Source organism: Trichomycterus rosablanca, chromosome 12, assembly GCF_030014385.1.
Source record: "Trichomycterus rosablanca isolate fTriRos1 chromosome 12, fTriRos1.hap1, whole genome shotgun sequence".
Lineage (NCBI taxonomy): Eukaryota > Metazoa > Chordata > Actinopteri > Siluriformes > Trichomycteridae > Trichomycterus > Trichomycterus rosablanca.
Window position 1 is genome coordinate 4582534 of NC_085999.1, and position 20644 is coordinate 4603177.

The following is a 20644-nucleotide window of genomic DNA, read 5'->3' on the forward strand; positions in this document are numbered from 1 at the left end:
GTTTCCTCCCACAGTACAAAGACGTGCAAGTGAGGTGAATTAAAGATACAAAATTGACCATGACGGGGCGGCACGGTGGCTAAGTGGGTAGCACTGTCGCCTCACAGCAAGAAGGTCCTGAGTTCGATCCCCAGGTGGGGCGGTCCGGGTCCTTTCTGTGTGGAGTTTGCATGTTCTCCCCGAGTGGGTTTCCTACGGGAGCTTCAGTTTCCTCCCACAGTACAAAAACATGCAAGTGAGGTTAATTGGAGACACTGAATTATTGCCCTATAGGTGAATGTGTGTGTGTGTGTATGTGTGTCTGCCCTACGATGTGTGTCCCGTCCAGGGTGTTACTGTGTGCCTTGTGCCCATTGAAAAGCTGGGATAGGCTCCAGTTTGCTTGGGTTTTTTACTGGGTATTCTGGTTACCTATCTTCTTTCACAAACAAGCATGTGAATTGTGGATTTACTGCTTTAAATGATTAAATTGAAGCGATAAAATGATTGTGTATTAATTTAAGTTAATGCTGGTATGTTGAAGGGGTGTGCATGAACTACAGCAGGTCGGTGTGTGCTGTTGCTAGGAGACAGACAAAAGCCCGGGCTAATACAACACGGAGAAGCGGGTAAACATGGAGAGCCGGTACAGCTAACAAGCTACTGCTTCCTAATGCACGCCGACATGTAACCTGTCGTTCCGTTTCAGGTAGGACACGCTTTACAATGTCTAACTCTTTACACTGATATTCGCTTAAATTTGGTTAAAATCTTTACAAAACGTGAGGTTGACATAGCTAGCCTAATGCTAAAAGGCCGCTAGCATAGCTTAGTAGCAGACTAGGAAAATCAGTGGCTTTGGTAAATAAACTAATAAACATGTTAGGAGCTAGTTCCACAGATAAAACACAGATTTGCTATTTCTGTCTTTTTTTTTACTTTTTCATAATGTTTGTTAATGTTCGGTAGTTATAATAAAAATAACTGGCTGTCACAAACAGCACACTAAAAAGTATATCTAGTGCTGGGAGTCGATTCCTAAAAGAATCGATTCCCTTGTTTACTGTACTGTGCATTAAGAATCCGACTCCGAATCTGAAACTCTGCAGTCGATTCCTGAAAGAACCGATTCTCTTGTTTCTTGTGCATTAAGAATCCAACTCCGAATCTGAAAATCTGGAGTCGATTCCTGAAAGAACCGATTCCCTTGTTTACTGTACTGTGCATTAAGAATCCGACTCCGAATCTGAAACTCTGGAGTCGATTCCTGTAAGAACCGATTCCCTTGTTTACTGTACTGTGCATTAAGAATCCGACTCCGAATCTGAAAATCTGGAGTCGATTCCTGAAAGAACCGATTCTCTTGTTTCTTGTGCATTAAGAATTCGACTCCGAATCCGAAACTCTGGAGTCGATTCCTGAAAGAACAATCTGGAGTCGATTCCTGAAAGAACCGATTCTCTTGTTTCTTGTGCATTAAGAATTCGACTCCGAATCCGAAACTCTGGAGTCTGGAATCGATTTCACAACTACAGAGATTCCCCAACTGTCAGTCAGATCAAATCTAATTAAAGGTTCCTGTAGTTGTCTGTGCTAGATTTGTATTGGTTAAATCCAAAACAACAACAACAACAACAACAAGGCCCTTGGGTGTCTTAAAATTTAAGACATAATATTAAGAATAATTTTATTATTATGATCTTAATTTACAGAGCATGTGTTGATTTAAAAAGCTAAAATCTAAACAGCACAAAAAACAGTAGTTTGAAGGCAGTATTTGAATATGCTTAGTATAGTGGGGTAAAACAAGCATTCAACCATTTTGTTGTTAATTAATATACTTTGATAAAAAATAGTAATATTTATATAATTGTGGTTCAGTTTTTACCTATTCCTGTGATTTGTCTTCAGTTTCTCAGTGTCACAAGGGTCCTTCCTGTTGACTCTAATTTCAAAATTTCGAAATTTTAAAATTGGAGAACAGTGGGGACAGTGGTAGCCTAGGTTGGGAGTTTGAATCCCAGCTCTGCCATGCAGCCATTGTTGGGCCCTTGAGCAAGGCCCTTAACCCTCTCTGCTCCAGGGTCTCGGCCCTTGAGCAAGGCCCTTAACCCTCTCTGCTTCAGGGTCTCTGTACAATGGCTGACCCTGCGCTCTGACCCCAGCTTTGCGAAGAAAGAATTTTGTTGTACTGTACATCTGTATATGTATATATAACTGACTATTTTAGAAATCAGTATTAATTCCTTGGCGTTGTTGTCTATTTAAGCAATAGAACACTCGAGCTCGTGTGTTATCGCGAATAACATCACGGCTGTGATTTGGTCGCAGGCACGAACCGAAGGCGAGTAGATCATCACAGCCGTGATGTTATTCGCGATAACACACGACCTCGAGTCTTCTATTGCTTTTATACAACAGTTTTTACAAAATAAAGAAAGAAAATAAATCAAAGAAGCCCTGAATTTCATATTAAATATGCTTTAATATTGACAATACCTTCCGCCAAAAAGTACTTCCACAATGAATATAAAGTTTAACACTACAAAGCAGACGTCCCAAGTTGCAAAAACTCATTTCAGGGAGGTAAGAACAAGAAGAAGAAGAAAGCAAGAACCTCCGAAGGGAAAAAAAGAAATAAAAAAACCTCTCGCACACACCAAAGGCTATGGATGAAAACAGAACTACTAGGAGCTGCTAACTGGCTTAACTAACTGTTCACGTTACAAACACATTAATGTTCCCTAAATAGTGCACTAGATTGTGTATCAGATCATGGATATATGTTCCCTACATAGTGCACTAGATAGCGAATTAGACAATTGGTTATGTTCCCTACACAGTGCGCTAGATTGTATATCAGATAACGGATTTAAAACGCGACCGGGAATAAAGTCTGTGTCGCCTGCGTGCGCGTTTGTGTGCATGAAGCTTTTCGGTCGTTAATGGCAACGCGTCAGCGGAGTAATACCATTGTGGTGTGAAAAGACCGTGCTGTTATCACGAATATCAGCACGTTTAGAACGCTTCTCAACCAATCAGATTGTAAGGTCGGAACTACCTGTTGTATAAAAGATAAGATAGATATAACAGCTTTTTTCGCCAAAGCTGTGGCCCCCATCACATACCACAGAACTGAAAAAGACACACAAACACAGGACTATGGGTCACACACGGACTATGCAGCATTTGCGCACACAGTCAGTATTTAGTATTTAATATTTAAAGCTATAAATGTAAATTTACTTAAGAGTGTAAAATTTTATTTTAATCTTATTTTTAGAATGTAAATATTTTTTGTGATTACTACTACTGTCTTTTTTCTGTACTGCTGCTACTCTTGGAGAAATGCCATTCGAAATTTCATTGTACCTGTGTATAGTCACTATAAATATTCTATTCTATTCTGTATAGTTTTTCTTATTGTATTTTTTTATATTTACATGTTACATATAAAGACTGAATACTGCTAACAATTGTTTAACATACTATAAATACTTTTTTGTTCTTAAATACAAAGTCAAATTACGTTGTGTGTAAACTTGGAGGAGAAATATGCACTGTAAGGAGACTATATTAAATAAAAAAACTATAGTGTATACTGTATATACATGTAATTATACGCATTTCTGTGTGTTTTGTGTTTACATCATTTAATTGTATTGTTATTGTATTATTGGGGGAACCTAAAACCTAACAAAACAAATAAAAACGTAATAAAACAAATCGCTTATCTCTAGCAAATAAATAAGCTAAATACCATTGATATTCAATATTACTGAGCAGTGTATATAGTATATAGCAGTGTCAGAAGTTGTACTGCGTACAGCGCATGCGCCCGGTACACGCGCATGCGTAAATGGTGCATGATACGAGCTGCCAGTCCGGCTGAAACAGAGCGGCTATTGACAGCGCTGCTCCGGTCCACGTGTGTCCCTCTCCGGTTAGCTTACACTGCTAAATGACTGCACATGGCAGCTAAACTGTTCACAAGCTGACCCGAGCTGGATGAACTGTTTGTTCCGCGGCAGAAATGGTAAATATTTGCTTCCATGTCATAAAGCTTGCTAGCTACCAAACTGAACAACAATGGTAGCGGTTGTAGCTAATGGTATTTACACGTGATATGTTCTCTGCTTTATGGTGGTTGATTTAAACATCACAGTATGTTTACCTAGTAGCGTCTGCTTTCTCATAGGGTCAGTTTATATAGCTAACAAAAAAACATTGTCCATATTAATTTGGCTATTTATAGATAGGACAGTTTCATAAGGTTACCAATAGAATTGGAGTGTATGTTAAAATTGTATCACATTAATTAAATGTATTTGTATAAGGTATTCACATTTTTAGACTTGCTAACTGCAGTTAAACGCCAACACATTATTGTGCCATACAGAGGCTCAGTTTGGATATTCTGTATAGTTTAGAAAAAACATTTCACATGGGAAATGAGACAGATTGGAATAAGATGATAATGGAATACTTTGGCAGCAACTAGGTTACCCCTCCATGTAATAATCCAGAACAGAAAACCTGTTCTTAGAATGATCTATTCACACACGAGGTTGTTACCTTTTATTGTTGAATACTATTTGATCTAGTCTACCCCTCACATTCCAGCAAATTTGTAGTATATAACAAGTAACTTTATATTAAAGTGCTTTATATTCAGTTCTGTTGATTTAAGATAAGGCAAAACATCAAATTTCTGTGATGTAGCATGAACTATACACCGATCAGCCATAACATTAAAACCACCTCCTGGTTTCTACACACACTGTCCATTTTATCAGCTCCACTTACCATATAGAAGCACTTTGTAGTTCTACAATTACTGACTAGTCCATTTATTTCTCTACATACTTTTTAGCCTGCTTTCACCCTGTTCTTCAATGGTCAGGACCCCCACAGAGCAGGTATTATTTAGGTGGTGGATCATTCTCAGTACTGCAGTGACACTGACATGGTGGTGGTGTGTTAGTGTGTGGTGTTCTGGTATGAGTGGATCAGACACAGCAGCACTGATGGAGTTTTTAAATACCGTGTCCACTCACTGTCCACTCTATTAGACGCTCCTACCTAGTTGGGCCACCTTGTAGATGTAAAGTCAGAGACTTTTGAGTTGGTCATCTTCTAAACCTTCATCAGTGGTCACAGGATGCTCCATCAGCGTTGCTGTGTCTGATCCACTCGTACCAGCACAACACACACTAACACACCACCACCATGTCATTGTCACTGCAGTGCTGAGAATGATCCACCACCTAAATAATACCTGCTCTGTGGTGGTCCTGTGGGGGTCCTGACCATTGAAGAACAGGGTGAAAGCAGGCTAAAAAGATATGTAGAGAAACAGATAGACTACAGTCAGTAATTGTAGAACTACAAAGTGCTTCTATATGGTAAGTGGAGCTGATAAAATGGACAGTGAGTGTAGAAACAAGGAGGTGGTTTTAATGTTGTGATCTTTCTGAATCATGTTTACTAACTGTATCCTCTTAGAGCTGCATGTTGCAAAGCCAGGCACTGATTTCAAAGTGGCCTGACAGTATATTTGGTCCAGATTACCTACAAGACTTCCAGAACTGACTGCATTTAAACGTTTTAATAAATAAAATTGTAAATCACTTTTTTTTTTTTTTTTTAAGTTTGTAGGTATTCTCTGGCTTGGCGACTCAATCTATTAGTATTCCTGCTGGGAGAGAAAAAGATGGCACTTCATGGCTTCCAATGGAGCTGAGGACTTGAGGAGGTCTTCTCGGCCAACTTTTGCCCTCCAGCCAAAATCTGCAGCAGTACATTGGTCCAACATAAATGTGTCATCTGCTGTCATCGAAAGGAACAGGCATTATCCTTCAGCCCTTAGCCACTCTGTATCTCTGCCTAATGTGCATGTGGCATATGATCGGCCCCATCGTTTCTCAGGGATTTACTCACAGCGTCACTCTTCATCTGTACCTAGAGCAGCTACAGCTTTATCCAGGGTAGTGAATGCACAAAACACGGGTGCTCGTTCTCCTAATAGTAAAAGAACACCCAGTATTGTCTCCAAGAGCTCACCTAATATCAGTGGTTTAAGCTCCTGTCACCTAGAACCAATTGTCCAGAGCTATCAGGCGCGACGGCACATTGATCCACCTTCTTTAAAATCAGGACTTTTAGGAAAAAGGACTTTTGCACCTTCGCCCTCAATTTATCATAGTTGTCCATCACCACCTAAGACTTCCTCTCACAGAACTTCTGTGAAACTTAAGAAAACCATGCCAACAAATAAGTCTTACCCATTGCTGAGCAGTAAGCTCAAAAGCAACAGCAATGGTTTAGTACAACCCTCCAGTGCCAAGGTGCCTACAGATGTCAAGCTTGAGAGAAATCCTGTTGAAAAGTCTAATGGTATCATTCATGCCATGGGAGATTATGAAGCTGATTTAATCAAACCCGCCCTAACAACTGTGCCTAAATACACAGATGTGCCTATAAACTCCGTCTCTGTGGCTCAGGATAACAAAATAATAGAAGACACCAAGGAGAATGAGCATGTGGTGGCGTGCAGCATGGAGCATGGCACAAGTGAAGCACCTCAGAGAGTGAGAAAAGTCAGCTCTGAGGTACAGTTCACAGCTGCGGTACAAAAGCTCAACAAAAGCATGGTACAAGTGAGCAGTGGGACACTTAATGGTCATAGTGGACCATTTAAGGCCAACTCTGATTCTCTCTGCCACAGGACAGCAGTAAAGACCGGGATAACCACAAGTGCCAATACCTTAACAAACGCCTCATTATGCCTTATTAATGGAAATGGAGAGTTTTGTATGGACACTGAGCCCTCAGCTGGCCTTTGCTCAGATATCAGCGCTTTTTACAATGGAGTAATTCAGGACAGTGTATGTGCCATTAAAGAGGATGTTAGTACCAAAATGGACTCTCCTCAGTCTCCTACTGTTTACTTTGTAACGAACCAGATATCTGCCATAAATCTCACAAAAGAGAGCAGCCACCACCCCTCAGGAGAGAGTCCAAGCCTCTGCCGTATAAATGTGGACAACAGGGCACAGACCCATTGGCAGGACTTTGGGTAAGTTTATGCATATGTTATTTTTATAGAATTAAATGTGAGGTTTTTTTGGTGGCTGAATGTAGGGCTGTAGAACTGGACCATGTAAATTTTACATCACATTACTCAAGACATATAGTTTATTATTTTTAGAGCTTTTAAATAATGACCACTAATAACATGTACAGTGCCATGAAACAAGTATTCAACAAATTTTTTTGTTTGACTTTTTACGTACGTAATTGTGTTCAATTTGATTTTGAACAGATTGGTACAGAATTTTACCCATCAATCTACTTTTAATGAACCATAAGGAAGCAAAATTTCATCCTTATCAAACACTTTATCCTGGTATGGATGTTGTGGAACACTGGGCGCAAGGCAGGGCATCAATCCATCACAGGGCTACATAGGCAATCGTGTCTGAGTAGATGCCCAGTCGGTTGATAACACCACTGGGGCAAGGTTCATCTTTTAATGTCTCAATGACCCGAGACATACAGCCAACACAATAGTGGAGCGGCATCAAGGCGATTTAATAACCAAGAAGTCTTCCAGCTGTATTTGCTCCAAAAGGGGCTTCTACATAGGGTATAAAAGGGTCTGTAAATATGGTTGAATACTTATTCCCTTTTGCTGTTAATACACTGACGATAAACAACGCTAGATTTAGGAGCAGTAACTCCATCTGTTGGTATTTCATACAGTTACAGTCAGTCTTTGATAACATTTAATATCACAATATGCTCCTGTTTCATTGCTTATTCCTGGTGTGTTTATGATGAAGGCAGACCTGTTGCCTTTTATAAAGCATAAAAGTTAAAGCTTTTTAAATAGATTATACTACTTTTGCTAAACGTTGTTGAACTGAGCTTTCAGGTGTTTAGGTTTTAGGAGTAAAACTCTAAACATGCCCAACTGCTTTTCAGGCAGGACAGTGTTGTCCTAGTACAGGATGAGGAAGAGCGCCCAGCCGAGTTAGGGAATGTCTGCAGTGACAATTATGGTAAATGTTTATATTAATCTAATTCAACAATATTTATGACTACTTTTTGAGGTTATAAGATAAGATTCCTTTATTAATTCGAGTGTTACAGCAGCTCCAGTACAGTGTAAGTACAGTAAATAAAAATAGAGTAGAATAAAATAAAGAATTATACAAAAAATACTATTATACAACAGTATGGTAATGGTTATGAAAAAGAAATAATTTTTGTTTTCTTACCCTCCCAGATGGACCAGATTCTGATGCCTCCTCGGCAATCTCTGTTGCAACCTCATCCAAGTAATGTGTTTGTTATTTATAATAACAGTATGTAGAGGTATTTTCTCCTCTTCTGTTAATGCCAACAAAATAAACTTGAAGTAACGATAGGAAAACATTGTGGTTCATAGAGTTTACACCAGCTTTTATTCTTTGACTGTGTTTTTTGCTGGTCAGCTGACACCCCCCATAGTTGTGGCAAATACAGGGCTTTCGTTTTGTTTTTATTCTAGTGGCTGCTGTGCTTCAAAAGCTACAAAGCACAGGAGCCAGTGGAATAGTCTATCAGTTGTGAACCAGTGTTAAAGTTGGAACTCTCCCTCTCTAATGCTAAATGAAAGGCAAATTGTGTTGGACCTTACAGGCTATTGTTGGTTGACATCCCTGCTGATGGTCTTTTAGTTATTGTTTTGGCTAGTTTTTTTATGTGCTGAACGTAAAGGCCCATGTTGTGCAGGGCCTGGAACTGAAAGCTATTTCCTGTTAGTATTAGCCATCGTTGTAGTACCTGAGCCAGAGCAGATAACCGACTATGACAGTCATGTAAGTTACATTTTCCTTGTGAATAATTTATATTTTTGTGCTGTATCTAACACCAGATCCTGTTTAACAGATAAAGCCTTAACTTGTATTTTCACAAGTTGTTTTTTTCTTAGTCTTTCTATAGTCAATTTTGGAATGCTGTTTTAGTTATTATTTTAAATTTCATTTAATAGCATTACCAGTTTTTGCAGATTGCATATACCTTATTAAAATACCAGATTAAACAGATTTATATATCAATTCTTATTATTTTTGGATAGTCTAGCACACCTCGGTCAAGATAGTTGTCATGGTGTAATATAATAGTTATGTGGTGCATATTAGCATATACACTGATGAGCCAAAACATGTGGACTACCCACCTAATATGCTGTCAAAACAAGCCTGACCTTCTGAGACCTGGACTCCAAGATATCTCGAGGAGTCCTGTGGTATTTGGAACTAGGACATTTCCAGCAGATTCTTTAACTTCTGTATGTTGTGAGGTGGCTCATCCTGGTGCCTCTTTCATGGGTAAACAATGCACGTGTGCCTTACAGTCCACATGATCTTAGAGAAAGCTAGGTTCATTGGACTGGTTTACAACCCTTACTTTGAAGTCTATGTGCCCTTTAGCACACTTCTTTGTATGTTTTTGACCGTGGACAGAAGTTAGCATGGAGTTAGAAGGGTTTAATGCTCTTGTGTTGACACACATATACCTCATCACCAGTATTTAATTTATTCGTGGATTGAGGCTTAATAGCCCTTCTTTTGGTCTGTACCACATGTCATAGGTTGATGGGTACTTACCATGGCTGCCTTTGTAGTTTGGGACATACTTCATCTCAGTTGTTTGGCCATAACTATTTGGCCTTAATTAAAGTCACTCGGGTCTTTATCAAATCTGCTTTGTTTAACACATGCATTACGAGTAACTACCATCAGCTGAACATTTAATATCCCTGACCATAACATGCAATAGTTAGGATAGAGGGTTTGCCGTGCACATTAGAGGGGTTGTCCAAATGTTTTGGCTGGTCAGTGTATATTCATATGAACCTTTTTGATTTTAACAATTTTGGTTTCTTAAATTGGATTGTGTTGCAGCATTGAGGAGCCCATGAGCTCTGAGCTGGAGGATGATCGGGAGGTAAAGCCAGCATTGGTGCCAAGCCTGTTTCCATTCCTACCGCCTACACTGTACTTTAGTACATACAAAGAAAGAGGTCAGAACAAACTCACAGCCTTGTTTCCTTATTATTATTACTACATGTCATTCAGTCATTTGTAAAAGTCAGCTTGGTAATACCTATTTCCTTTACACAATAAGAGAAGTGTAATAATGGATCAAATCAGCAATTATGTGTACTGTGTATCTGAAAAACACTTGTTTACTTTCTGCTGTACATTCTGTGCTTGTGTGTTTCACCTACAGTGGAGCCGTTGCCACCAGAGCAGAGGAAACTCCTAAAATGGAAAATGAGTACTGTGACCCCTAACATTGTCAAGCACACTGTGGCTAGGTCTTATTTCCGAGCTACCAAGAGTGAGTCAACATGACTTTTATTTATACATACACATTACTAAACAATCCATAGTGTTGGTCTTTAGTAATATGCAGGTCTGCTTATATTTAAACACCATTTAATTAAAGAACGCCACACAAAGGGTGTAATTTTTCACCCTCACTAACAAATATAATATTTATTATTAAAATAAATAGGAAGCCTTATTTGCTGGACTTGGATTAGGTAACAAAAATTGCCATGTATTTTAGAGCTTTCCTTGTTTTCAGTGTTTTTTACTGATTATTTCTAAGAATTTCAATATTTAATCTAATCATAGACAAGCTGTAATTGGTGGTTTTATACAAATAAACAACCAATGTCTGCCCAACTGGTGCGTGAAATCTAAACTTAAGAAGGTCTGAGCTGTCCATACATTATTAATGCACACATCTTTAAGTAGTTAATGTACTGATTGTTTTACTGTTCCTTAATATTAAATGTCTTTGGCATTTGCCTGCAAAAAATCTTACAAAGTGACATTGTGTTGTAGAGAACCATGACTGGCTGGGCTGTTGGGGACATCATATGAAGTCACCTGGATTCAAAGCCATACGAGAGTACCAGAAGGTCAGAAATCCTATATATAAATCATATATATATATATATATATATATATATATATATATATATATATATATATATATATATATGAGTAACCATTGAGTTTGAAATATCACAATGCTTTGCACTGTCAGCAAAAAGTGCAGGATGTTCACATCTGTATTAAATAAAATACAGTTGTTACTTTTAAAATCCATAATTAACTATTTGTCCTGAGGTCTGGATAGTATAATTGGATATACAGTCTAGCTACACACAAACACACACACAATACAGCTGTAGCACTTACCTCCTGTTGTCAGGTGTTATAGATGCGTTGTGCTAAAGTATGGGTGAGGGATCATGATCTATCATGGTAAAAAAACAGGATCTGCCACATGCTCAGGCTCACCACTGTGGACCACACAATTATCAGTTCAACCAGTTTTAACACCTACTATACATAATCTTGTAAAAAGATTCTGGGAAACGGGAGAAATTTTAGTCTGTGTAGGGCAAGGCCAGAAACCACTGTTGAATGTGCATGACCTTTGAGCCCTCAGGTGGCTGTCATGCTCCTGTGATAAATATAGCCACAAGGACTGGGGACTACTTTAGAACACCATTTGTCACTCAACACAGTCCACCGCTGAAACTTTATTACACAATAAGAAAACCATGTTTTAATTCTATGCAAAAAGACCTGGGCCAGAGTTCTCTGAGCCGGAGCTCATCTCAGGTGGACCTGAAGACAGTACAAATGTATGCTATGGTCAGATTAATCTCTTGAACCTTTTTCTGATATCGGTCTGGATGGTCCTTTTCATCTTTGGGAAGGAGAACCTGATGTCAGCTGCCCACAGTACACATTTCCATTGTCTTTTGGTCTATCCAAAATATTTTCTAAATTGTCAGTTCAATAAAGATGCAAAACACTGAACAAATCACAGATAATCATTTCATGTACGTGATTAAATAGCCAATACAACAACCAAAAAAGTCATGTAACCAATAAAATAAAACACACCATTCCATCGACTGCAGTGTAGATGTGTGTGTGTGTGTGTGTGTGTGTGTGTGTGTGTGTGTGTGTGTGCGCGCGCGCGTTTATGAACGCTGCTTATCCATGTTTAACATTCTTTGTTTCTGTTTGACAGCTGAACCACTTTCCAGGTTCCTTTCAGATAGGACGGAAGGATCGTCTGTGGCGGAACCTGTCCAAGATGCAGACGCGTTTTGGCAAGCGAGAGTTTGGTTTCTTCCCACGGTCCTTTGTGCTCCCACAGGACATGAAACTGCTGAAGAAGGCCTGGGAGGACGGAGGAAGCAGACAAAAATGGATCATCAAACCGGTACTGCTTGGCATTTGGGTCGTCATGAAGTTTTAATATGGTAATTTCTAGTGGTTCATTGCTGTTTTATGTTCACTGGTTTTACAGCCGGCTTCAGCCCGTGGAATTGGTATTCAGGTTATTCACAAGTGGAGTCAAATGCCACGCAAGAGACCACTCCTCGTGCAAAAGTGAGCTTTTTTTTGTTTGATTCTGAATTTTGGGTCATTTAATCTGTCTTGTTGTTCTGTCTTGTTTATTTCCAAGTAAAATTACTTGCTTAGGGTGAAGGTTATTATAAGAGAAAGTGTGGAAAAAGTTCATGGGCTTTTTAGACTTACCTTGTTTTCTTCCTTCTGTGTAACCTTAATAATCCACAGATACCTTCACAAGCCCTACCTCATCAGCGGGAACAAGTTTGATCTGCGTATCTACGTCTATGTGACCTCATATGACCCACTCCGTGTTTACATTTTCAATGACGGACTCGTCCGTTTCGCAAGCTGCAAGTGAGTCACCAAATTGAAATAAATACACCAATATAAAAATATAAATGCAAATAAATAGTTTGTAGCGTTCATAATAAATTTGCATTCATATATTGTCTGCTCGTTGTTGCTTTTTACACTGTAGATATTCGTCTTCTATGAAAAGCTTGAACAACAAGTTCATGCACCTGACAAACTACAGTGTAAACAAGAAGAATTCAGAGTATCAAACCAACAGCGATGACAAGGCCTGTCAGGGACATAAATGGTAAATATTACTCGGTATATTTATGTTCTGAGCTTGGATTAGCCTGCAGATTTGATGCTTTAGCATTACATTTGATATTAACAGTAGCTGCACATATGCATGATGAAAATAAGTTTCAAATGTCCACTTAAAATGACTGAAAATGTGAAAATAAATATTTTGGTATTTTTATCTCCTACATAATTCCAATTAAATGCATTTTCATGTTGTAACATTACACAAAATATTTAAAATTCAAGGTGGTGAATATCTATTCGAGGCAATGTAATACAGTGGTACCTTGAAACTCAACGCCAGTTGGTTCTGGGAGTGGCATTGAGTTTAAAAGGTATCGGGTTTCAAGGTAATTTTTTCTAAGGATGTTTGGGGAAACCTGTTAATGTGTTCCATGGTTTCCTGGAACTGCATATATTTTAGGCTAATGTAAGATGATCAGAGTTAGAATCAGACTTTATTGGCCAAGTATACTCACACATTTGACTTTGGTTATACAGATGCTTGTAGTGCACGATAAATACAATAAGGACAGTCTTATACACACACACACACACGTACTCTCTAACACATATTGGGGTTGTTTTTTACACTTATACACTGAAGATAACACATATAAAAAACATTAAAATACAATTGAAAACAGTTAATCAATAAAAAAATGTAATAAAACCTGCACTATGCCTTTACTTCTTATCATGGAGAACCTTGTCACATGAGAAGTGTCAAAACTGCTTTTTCGCTGCTGTACTGCTATTTTGTATGAAGTGTGGCGGTGCACAAAGCTTAACGTGACTTATTGTACTAAAACGAGCTAGAAATGTTTACTAGTGGAGAGAACTTATGATCAGTAATAATTAAGAGAATTTTAGTGTTTCTATGTCGTTCTTTTAATACTTTTTTTTTTTAACTGAACATGTTAAGTTTAAGGGAAATGTTGAGTTTAAGGATACAAATTTCTTGACGAAGGGCTTAGAGTTACAAGGTACTACTAGATGTAGTTTTCCACTTTTATTGTCTTCTTTTCAACATTTTCTTTATTGATTACATTTGTAAATGCAGCACCTCTAAAATTATAATCACTGTTTCCATTTACAAAAACATTTTACCTTTAAAACCTCGGATAAAAGCTGGATTAATTACAAAAGGAGCTAAAATGTTTTGCTTGCTTTACGGTGCTTTGCTGCCTGCAGGGCACTGAAGGCGCTCTGGCAGCACTTGGATTCCAAAGGAATCAACCGCACTCTTATCTGGGAGAAGATAAAGGACATGGTCATGAAAACAATTATCGCGTAAGTGTAATGTCTCTTAGTCTTTAAATATGTCTGGCTTGACCTATGACTTGGTCTTAGGACAGAATTTTCTGGCGCACCTGTTTTCGGAAGGTTGTTGGAAACATAAGTGCTGTTGATGTGAGCTAATATTTTCTCTGGTAGGTCTAATAAAGTTATCACAATTACAGTCAGTTCAGTGCTTATCAAATCTCCTGTTACTAAGAGCTTACTGTCAAGGTCATTGACTGAACTGGTTTCTTTAGTCTTGAACATCTTGACATTTTTATGATGATGATATGATGATAACATGGTTGTGTTGTAAATACAATGCCATCTTAACATTTAATGAACTGATTTCATAAGAAATAGCGCAGCGTACATGTCAAAGGGAGTGTGTGATTGTCTCTGGCTGAGGAAGACGTCACAGTTGGACATTTTGATAGATTGAGAGTTAGATTGGGAGTAAAAGGACAAAAACTGAAGTAAAAATACTTTATTACTATTGGCACAACAAAAACACGATCTTCCAAGATTAAAGTTAGATTGTAGCTACTAGTCTTATTTAATTATTTTGCATAGAATTAAATATATTAACTAATTAAAATGGATTCTGCCTGTATCTTAAATATAAACTTTGACAAAAGCATCATTAGGTAATATACGAACATATTCTTAAATTTTTGTGGTCAGTAACCCTATTTTCACAAACTCATCCCGATTCTCCCTTATGTCAGTGCTTTTTTTTTTTTTGTAAAGAAATGCATTTTCACAGAATATGAACTTAATCAATAATTTAGTTCAGTATTAAATTTCCTCTGTGCTGCAGTAACTGATACCAGCAGTCTTGGCTCCACTCATGAATTGTTAGTTTTTGAAAATGCAGTGAAACAGCACTGATTGATTAGACTTAAAATCAGTTTATCTGTTGGTCGTTGGTTTGGTACATCCCCTAATGTTTACTAAATGATTCTCTCTCATTGTAATTTTCTATTTTAAGCACTTGTTTTATTAAAACAATTATACATTTCTTTAAGAAAGGTATTCTCTGTCCATTACCAGGTCGGACCCGTATGTAAACACCCTTTTGAAGACGCATGTGCGCTCCCCTTACAGCTGTCATGAGCTGTTCGGCTTTGATATCATGCTGGATGAGAACCTGAAGCCGTGGGTTCTGGAGGTCAACATCTCACCCAGGTATTAAAAAGGTATCTTGATTTTGCACCACCAGAACATGTTGTTCAATTTTTTAATACCAAACCCTCTCTGTACAGTCTGCACTCCAACAGCCCCCTCGATGTGAGCATTAAGGGACAAATGATTCGTGATGTGCTGAACCTGGCTGGCTTCGTGCTGCCCAAAAAAGAGGACGTGGTTTCCAACAGCAGCTCCACCAGCAGGTCAGAACCTGAACTACAAATAAGAATCTTTCATGTTCTGAAGCAATAGAAGTTTAATCTTGTTTAATCTGCTCCTGTGTCATTGTAGTTGAGCCAGCTGTTGTGCATAGTGGTGGTTACGATAATCACCAAGAGCATCCTTTTCATTCCTTTTTATCATATGAAGCCTTTCATTCAAATATACATTTAAAAAAGAGAAATAATCTTTGTGTATTTAGGTGGGATTTTTCTGTTTTGAAAGACATGAATAGAAATCAGTCAGTAGTAATATTGCATGAATAAAAATTCTGCAGTTCTGCAGGACTTGGGTGATTAAACCACTGGTGTGTTTTGCCCTTTTGCCCTTCAGTTTGTGCGATGGATTGCGAGAGAGAACAAGATCAGAGTTGTCTCCAGATGAGAAGCTTAAAAGAGCCTTCTATCTCACTCAGCGCGTTTGGGATCAGGTACCCACACCAAATGTATGGCTTTCTGTGTCAGCTGTGTGACATTTTGCAGCGGGAAGTAAACTCCGCACTGCTTTCGCAGGAGTTTTTCTCCACGGTTTTAGATGTGCTGACCCCCGATGATGTGCGAGTTCTGGCTGAGAGTGAGGATGAGCTGACTCGTCAGGGAGAGTTCGAACGCATTTTTCCCTCCCCTGCTTCCTCCCGCTACCTCCGCTTCTTTGAGCATCAACGCTACCTCAACGTCCTTCTTAACCAGTGGGAACAGAGATATTACCAAAACCGGAGCAAAGGTGTGTGTGTGTGTGTGGTGTGTGAGACACTTGTGTGTTAGTGCTGTGACTTAGATGAACGATCAATAATACACGCTGACCTGTGTGCAGGTATTGAACTGCTGAAAGGTCTGTGTCAGAAAAAAGTGCACTTAGGAAACCTTGATGACGCTGCACATCATGTGAGTAAACATGATCAGTATAGCTGGTCATTTTGAGCTTTTTCTTTATATCTTTCATGTGTTTTTTTAATGACAAATGTTGAAGTGTTAATATTAGGGATGCATCGATACCATTTTTTTCCCCAACCGAGTACAAGTACATGTATTTTTGTACTTGCCGATACCGATACCTATTTAGAATACCGATTATTTTTTTTTTAAACAAAAACACACGTGAGAAGTGACGAGAAGTTTAATGAGACCACGTCCAAAAATGCACGTCAACAAGTAGCGAGCGATCAAAGTGTTTGTGCGCTGACGTGATGAAATCAAGGAGGAAAAATAAATGAATCTGAGTGGATTTGGCAACACGAATAGCACGGATTGTTCTGTAGTGAGTTGGAGGTTAATAAATATTTTTGCAATGTTGGTGTTTTGTTGTTATGTTTTGTAGAGAACGATCAGGTCAGAAATACTGTAAAACGTGTGTGTGCCGGTGTATTCTGATATAAACTATATCATCCCCCTGTCCCACCTGTTTACACTCCTCTCCTGCGTTGCCCCTCACACCGTATCCTGCGTTCTCATTGGCTGTTCGACATGTCACTCATTCCCAGTCGCACATTGCTAGAAAACTCGAGCGCTCGGTGAGCCGGTCGGATCGAGTTGTTGGATAGTTCACACTTAGCCTTCGAGAGCCGAGTTTTGATCGCCGAGCGAACGCCGAGTTGCTCCCGAGCCGGCAGATCTAGCGCCGACCGGCCGCCGAGCGAAAATCAGGGCAAAAATCGTGTAGTGTGAACCAGGCATAACGCAGCAACGTGCACTAGGCACACGGTATCGGATGTTTAGTATCGGAGCCTCGTTTGCGAGTACGAGTACGAGTTAATGAGCGCGGTATCGGTACTCATGCATCTCTAGTTAATATTGACAAAACGGTTCTGACAACTGAACATCATCAAATTAATTTAGCTTTCAGTACACCATACACCTCTAGTAAAAATGAGCTTTTATTCTTATGCCAAGCATATGTCAATTTCACTACCCTGCAATTAGCATGAGTGGACACTTCATAATGCATATTGCAGTGGTGTTTCATTTAACATCTATTTATTACCCATTCCATAATGCAATTAAATATATAGTAATTATAGTGAGCTTATCTACAGCTGTTCCCGGCGGCACGGTGACTCGGTGGGTAGCACTGTCGCCTCACAGCAAGAAGGTCCTGGGTTCGAACTCTAGGTGGGGCGGTCCGGGTCCTTTCTGTGTGGAGTTTGCATGTTCTCTTCACGTCTGTGTGGGTTTCCTTCATGAGCTCCGGTTTCTTTTCACAGCTCAAAATCATGCAAGTGAGGTGAATTGGAGATACAAAATTGTCCACGACTGTGTTTGATATTAAACTTGTGAACTGATGAATCTTGTGTAACGAGTAACTACCGTTCCTGCCATTAATGTAACCAAAGTGTGTAAAATGTGAGGTTATAAATAAATCAATAAATAAACTACAGCTATTCCCTTTAGTGCCTTGATTTTTTTTTTTTAAGTTAATCACAAATCTTGTTTAAACAAATACTTTTGTTTTGTATTTGTAGTGGTCTTCAAAAAATCGACCCAGATCTGACCTCCACAGTACTAAAACAGAGCTGAGCAAATCAAGGTATGAGAACAGCATGAGTTGGATATTTTACTTTAATGGGTTGGATATTGCATTAGCTACTTTTCAGTGTGCTCTGGTAGTTTTAATAGTGGAGAGGTAAACTAAAAAAAATTGTTAAGCAATGTTTTTAGATCATTCTACTGAAAGCTACAGACTGGAGGCAGTGGTGTGTTTATACTGCCTGGGTGTAACTGTGAAATAGCCACAGGAACTATTCGGAACTATTCTATTCTGAGAGCTGAATCTGACATAGTGAGTTTGTGTCGTGTAATGTGAACAGCTGAGCTGCTTGTTGAAACTTGACCCTTAGTGCAGTGCAGTGCAGTGCAGGCATTCCCTGTGCACACAGCAGAAATCATATAGTCTGGTATTAAAATGTCATTAACTTTTCATAACGTAATACACCCCAAAGACTAAAAAGCAAACCAGTGTAGTAATTCTTGATTTGTTCAATAAAAGTAAGCATTTCGCAGGGTAAAGCACTGTAGCTACATCCAAATAGATAACAATAGTCATCAGAACCAGAATATATGACGAGAATTAAACAAATACAAACATTTACTGGAGCTCAGAATAATATTTAGTGTGACATGCACTCTGCTTTGTTTAACTGAACCTGGTTGGTATTTTAGTGATGCCCTCCCAATTCAACCAGCTCAGGGTAAAGTGTGTGTACCATTAACCAGTGGGGGGCACCATCACAGTTACTCAAACAACACCTTAATTCATATAAAGTCTCTTCATAAATTCCTATAAAGAAACGTATCATCACCCACTTTGACTTTTTGAAGATGGAACATTTAATTTAGCCTTTGTAATAGTCATAGCAGCTGACATGGTGTTAAGAATCAAACAACCAAACAAAACCAGTTTGGTTGGGGTCATTTATTTTGATTTAACTTGTTGTGGCGGCTGTCGGGACTGTGCATTGTACAATTAATCTGCCTTTTTAAAGCCTGCAGTTCAGTTTGCCAAATTGTGATGGACTTGGTGATAAACAGCACACTTCTAGTTATATTTAGAGGCAATACTTGTCATGTAATTTGTTTTTCCTTTTTAATTTGTGTTTAATGGTTCTATATCACTTCATTTCAACTTTTGTCTGCAGTACTACGGTAATTTGTGTTCTCTAACTCTTTACATGTGTCACAGTGTTACAGCGAGTCAGAATGTCGGCTCCCAGCTGGAAGACGATGACGACGACTGGTCTGATGAGGCGCAATCCACTACCTCGAGTATTCCAGACATGAATCTGATGGAATCAGAGAGCCTGAGCCAAAATGTGGCCAGTGCCAACCTGCATCATCAGGACTATCAGTGAGGATAATCATGTACTCGCAACATTAGTGCTAACTTGGTACTCACAACCTTCAATTCAGGGCTTCCAATCAACAAACAATGCATTAACTTGCACACCTAGTAAAGGCTTAATGGGTTTTTTTAACACCAGGAACTCACAATATTCATATCCCTGCAATATGTTGAATACATATGAGACAGGAAAGCTTTGTAAAAAAGTCACAGAAATGTCCAGCCAAATAGATTACTGTTTTTATTCACAAACATTTTTAAAATAAAAGGTGCAGTTTTGAAGTATGAAGTGGACATGTCCAAAACACACATGTATGTTTATGCGGTGTTAATATATGCAAGCTTTTCCTGTACTGAAGGGAGCTAATCTGTAGGTATGCCTGTGTGCAGCAGCCAATCAGATTCCTTTCCCGGTTTGTTTACATTTTAGGACTGTCCACTTTTGGGGGCCAGTACTACTTATAACTGACAGATTTGTTAAAGAGTTTCAATTGTAGTATTAATAATAAATAATAATAAATTTATAATATTTTATCTCCAGTGAAGAATGAGAAGAATTGTTCTGCTTTAGAATTTTCACATTAAAACTGTTTGAAATAAATAAACTCTTACAGCCTCTTTATTATTTGTGAAGGAAGTCGAGTAGAAATTTTTTTTACAGAGAGCAAGTGCATCCAAAAACTGATCAATCTCATGGAGCAGGTTTACAATATGCTCAGAACTAAAACAAACAAAAAAACCTATTGAACCACATTGAGTTTCACACATTACATTAATTTGTACTTAATGTTGTCATGTGGGGGCCTCATCACAGGCCAAGAATAAGTTGAATTCACATCACAATGTGGATTGTGTTATCTGGAGATGGCGATCACGAGACGGCATTGGAAAAAGCTGACCCACCTGTGCGGCTAGCCATCGCAAAGTGATGATTATGTAGTGATATGTCGTCATAGCTTGCGATTAGGTTTTTCTGTAGCACCTATGGCACCAGATTCAGTTCAATGGATTGGTATCATTTGCTGATCCATGTAAATTATTGAATTGATATCCACTTCTGTAAGAAGTTAAATTTGCTGTTTAAAGTGGTGTCTGCATACAGATGTGGC

General features: G+C 38.7%; 1 protein-coding gene and 1 long non-coding RNA gene across 3 annotated transcripts; one reads left to right on the forward strand and one right to left on the reverse strand.

Moving 5' to 3' along the window:
• The first annotated feature begins 585 nt into the window (after positions 1–585).
• Positions 586–20135, forward strand: ttll4 (tubulin tyrosine ligase-like family, member 4). Of its 2 annotated transcripts, none has more exons than XM_063005820.1 (19): positions 586–688; positions 5631–7057; positions 7966–8042; positions 8270–8321; positions 9933–10051; positions 10261–10371; positions 10884–10960; positions 12091–12285; positions 12373–12455; positions 12645–12773; positions 12898–13020; positions 14208–14306; positions 15348–15482; positions 15560–15685; positions 16035–16131; positions 16214–16424; positions 16515–16585; positions 18160–18224; positions 19377–20135. In XM_063005820.1, exons 2-19 carry the CDS (start codon positions 5703–5705, stop codon positions 19543–19545), a joined length of 3294 nt encoding a protein of 1097 aa, XP_062861890.1. In that variant the 5' UTR covers positions 586–688; positions 5631–5702; the 3' UTR covers positions 19546–20135. The 2 variants fall into 2 exon arrangements, with proteins under 2 accessions (XP_062861890.1, XP_062861891.1); XM_063005821.1 differs by lacking the exon at positions 586–688 and adding an exon at positions 3894–4015.
• LOC134324145 (uncharacterized) lies at positions 11990–12675 on the reverse strand. The gene is made up of 2 exons (XR_010014151.1): positions 12606–12675; positions 11990–12242 (listed from the first exon to the last, which is right to left on the reverse strand). It is a non-coding gene; the product is annotated as an uncharacterized LOC134324145 (long non-coding RNA).
• Positions 20136–20644: the final 509 nt, after the last annotated feature.

Bases quoted from the DNA above. Each gene is read 5' to 3' on its own strand.
- ttll4 (XM_063005820.1), top strand. From the start codon at position 5,703: ATGGCTTCCAATGGAGCTGAGGACTTGAGGAGGTCTTCTCGGCCAACT. The intron at 7,058-7,965 runs GTAAGTTTATGC...ACTGCTTTTCAG, and splicing joins ACCCATTGGCAGGACTTTGG to GCAGGACAGTGTTGTCCTAG. The intron at 16,425-16,514 runs GTGTGTGTGTGT...ACCTGTGTGCAG, and splicing joins TTACCAAAACCGGAGCAAAG to GTATTGAACTGCTGAAAGGT.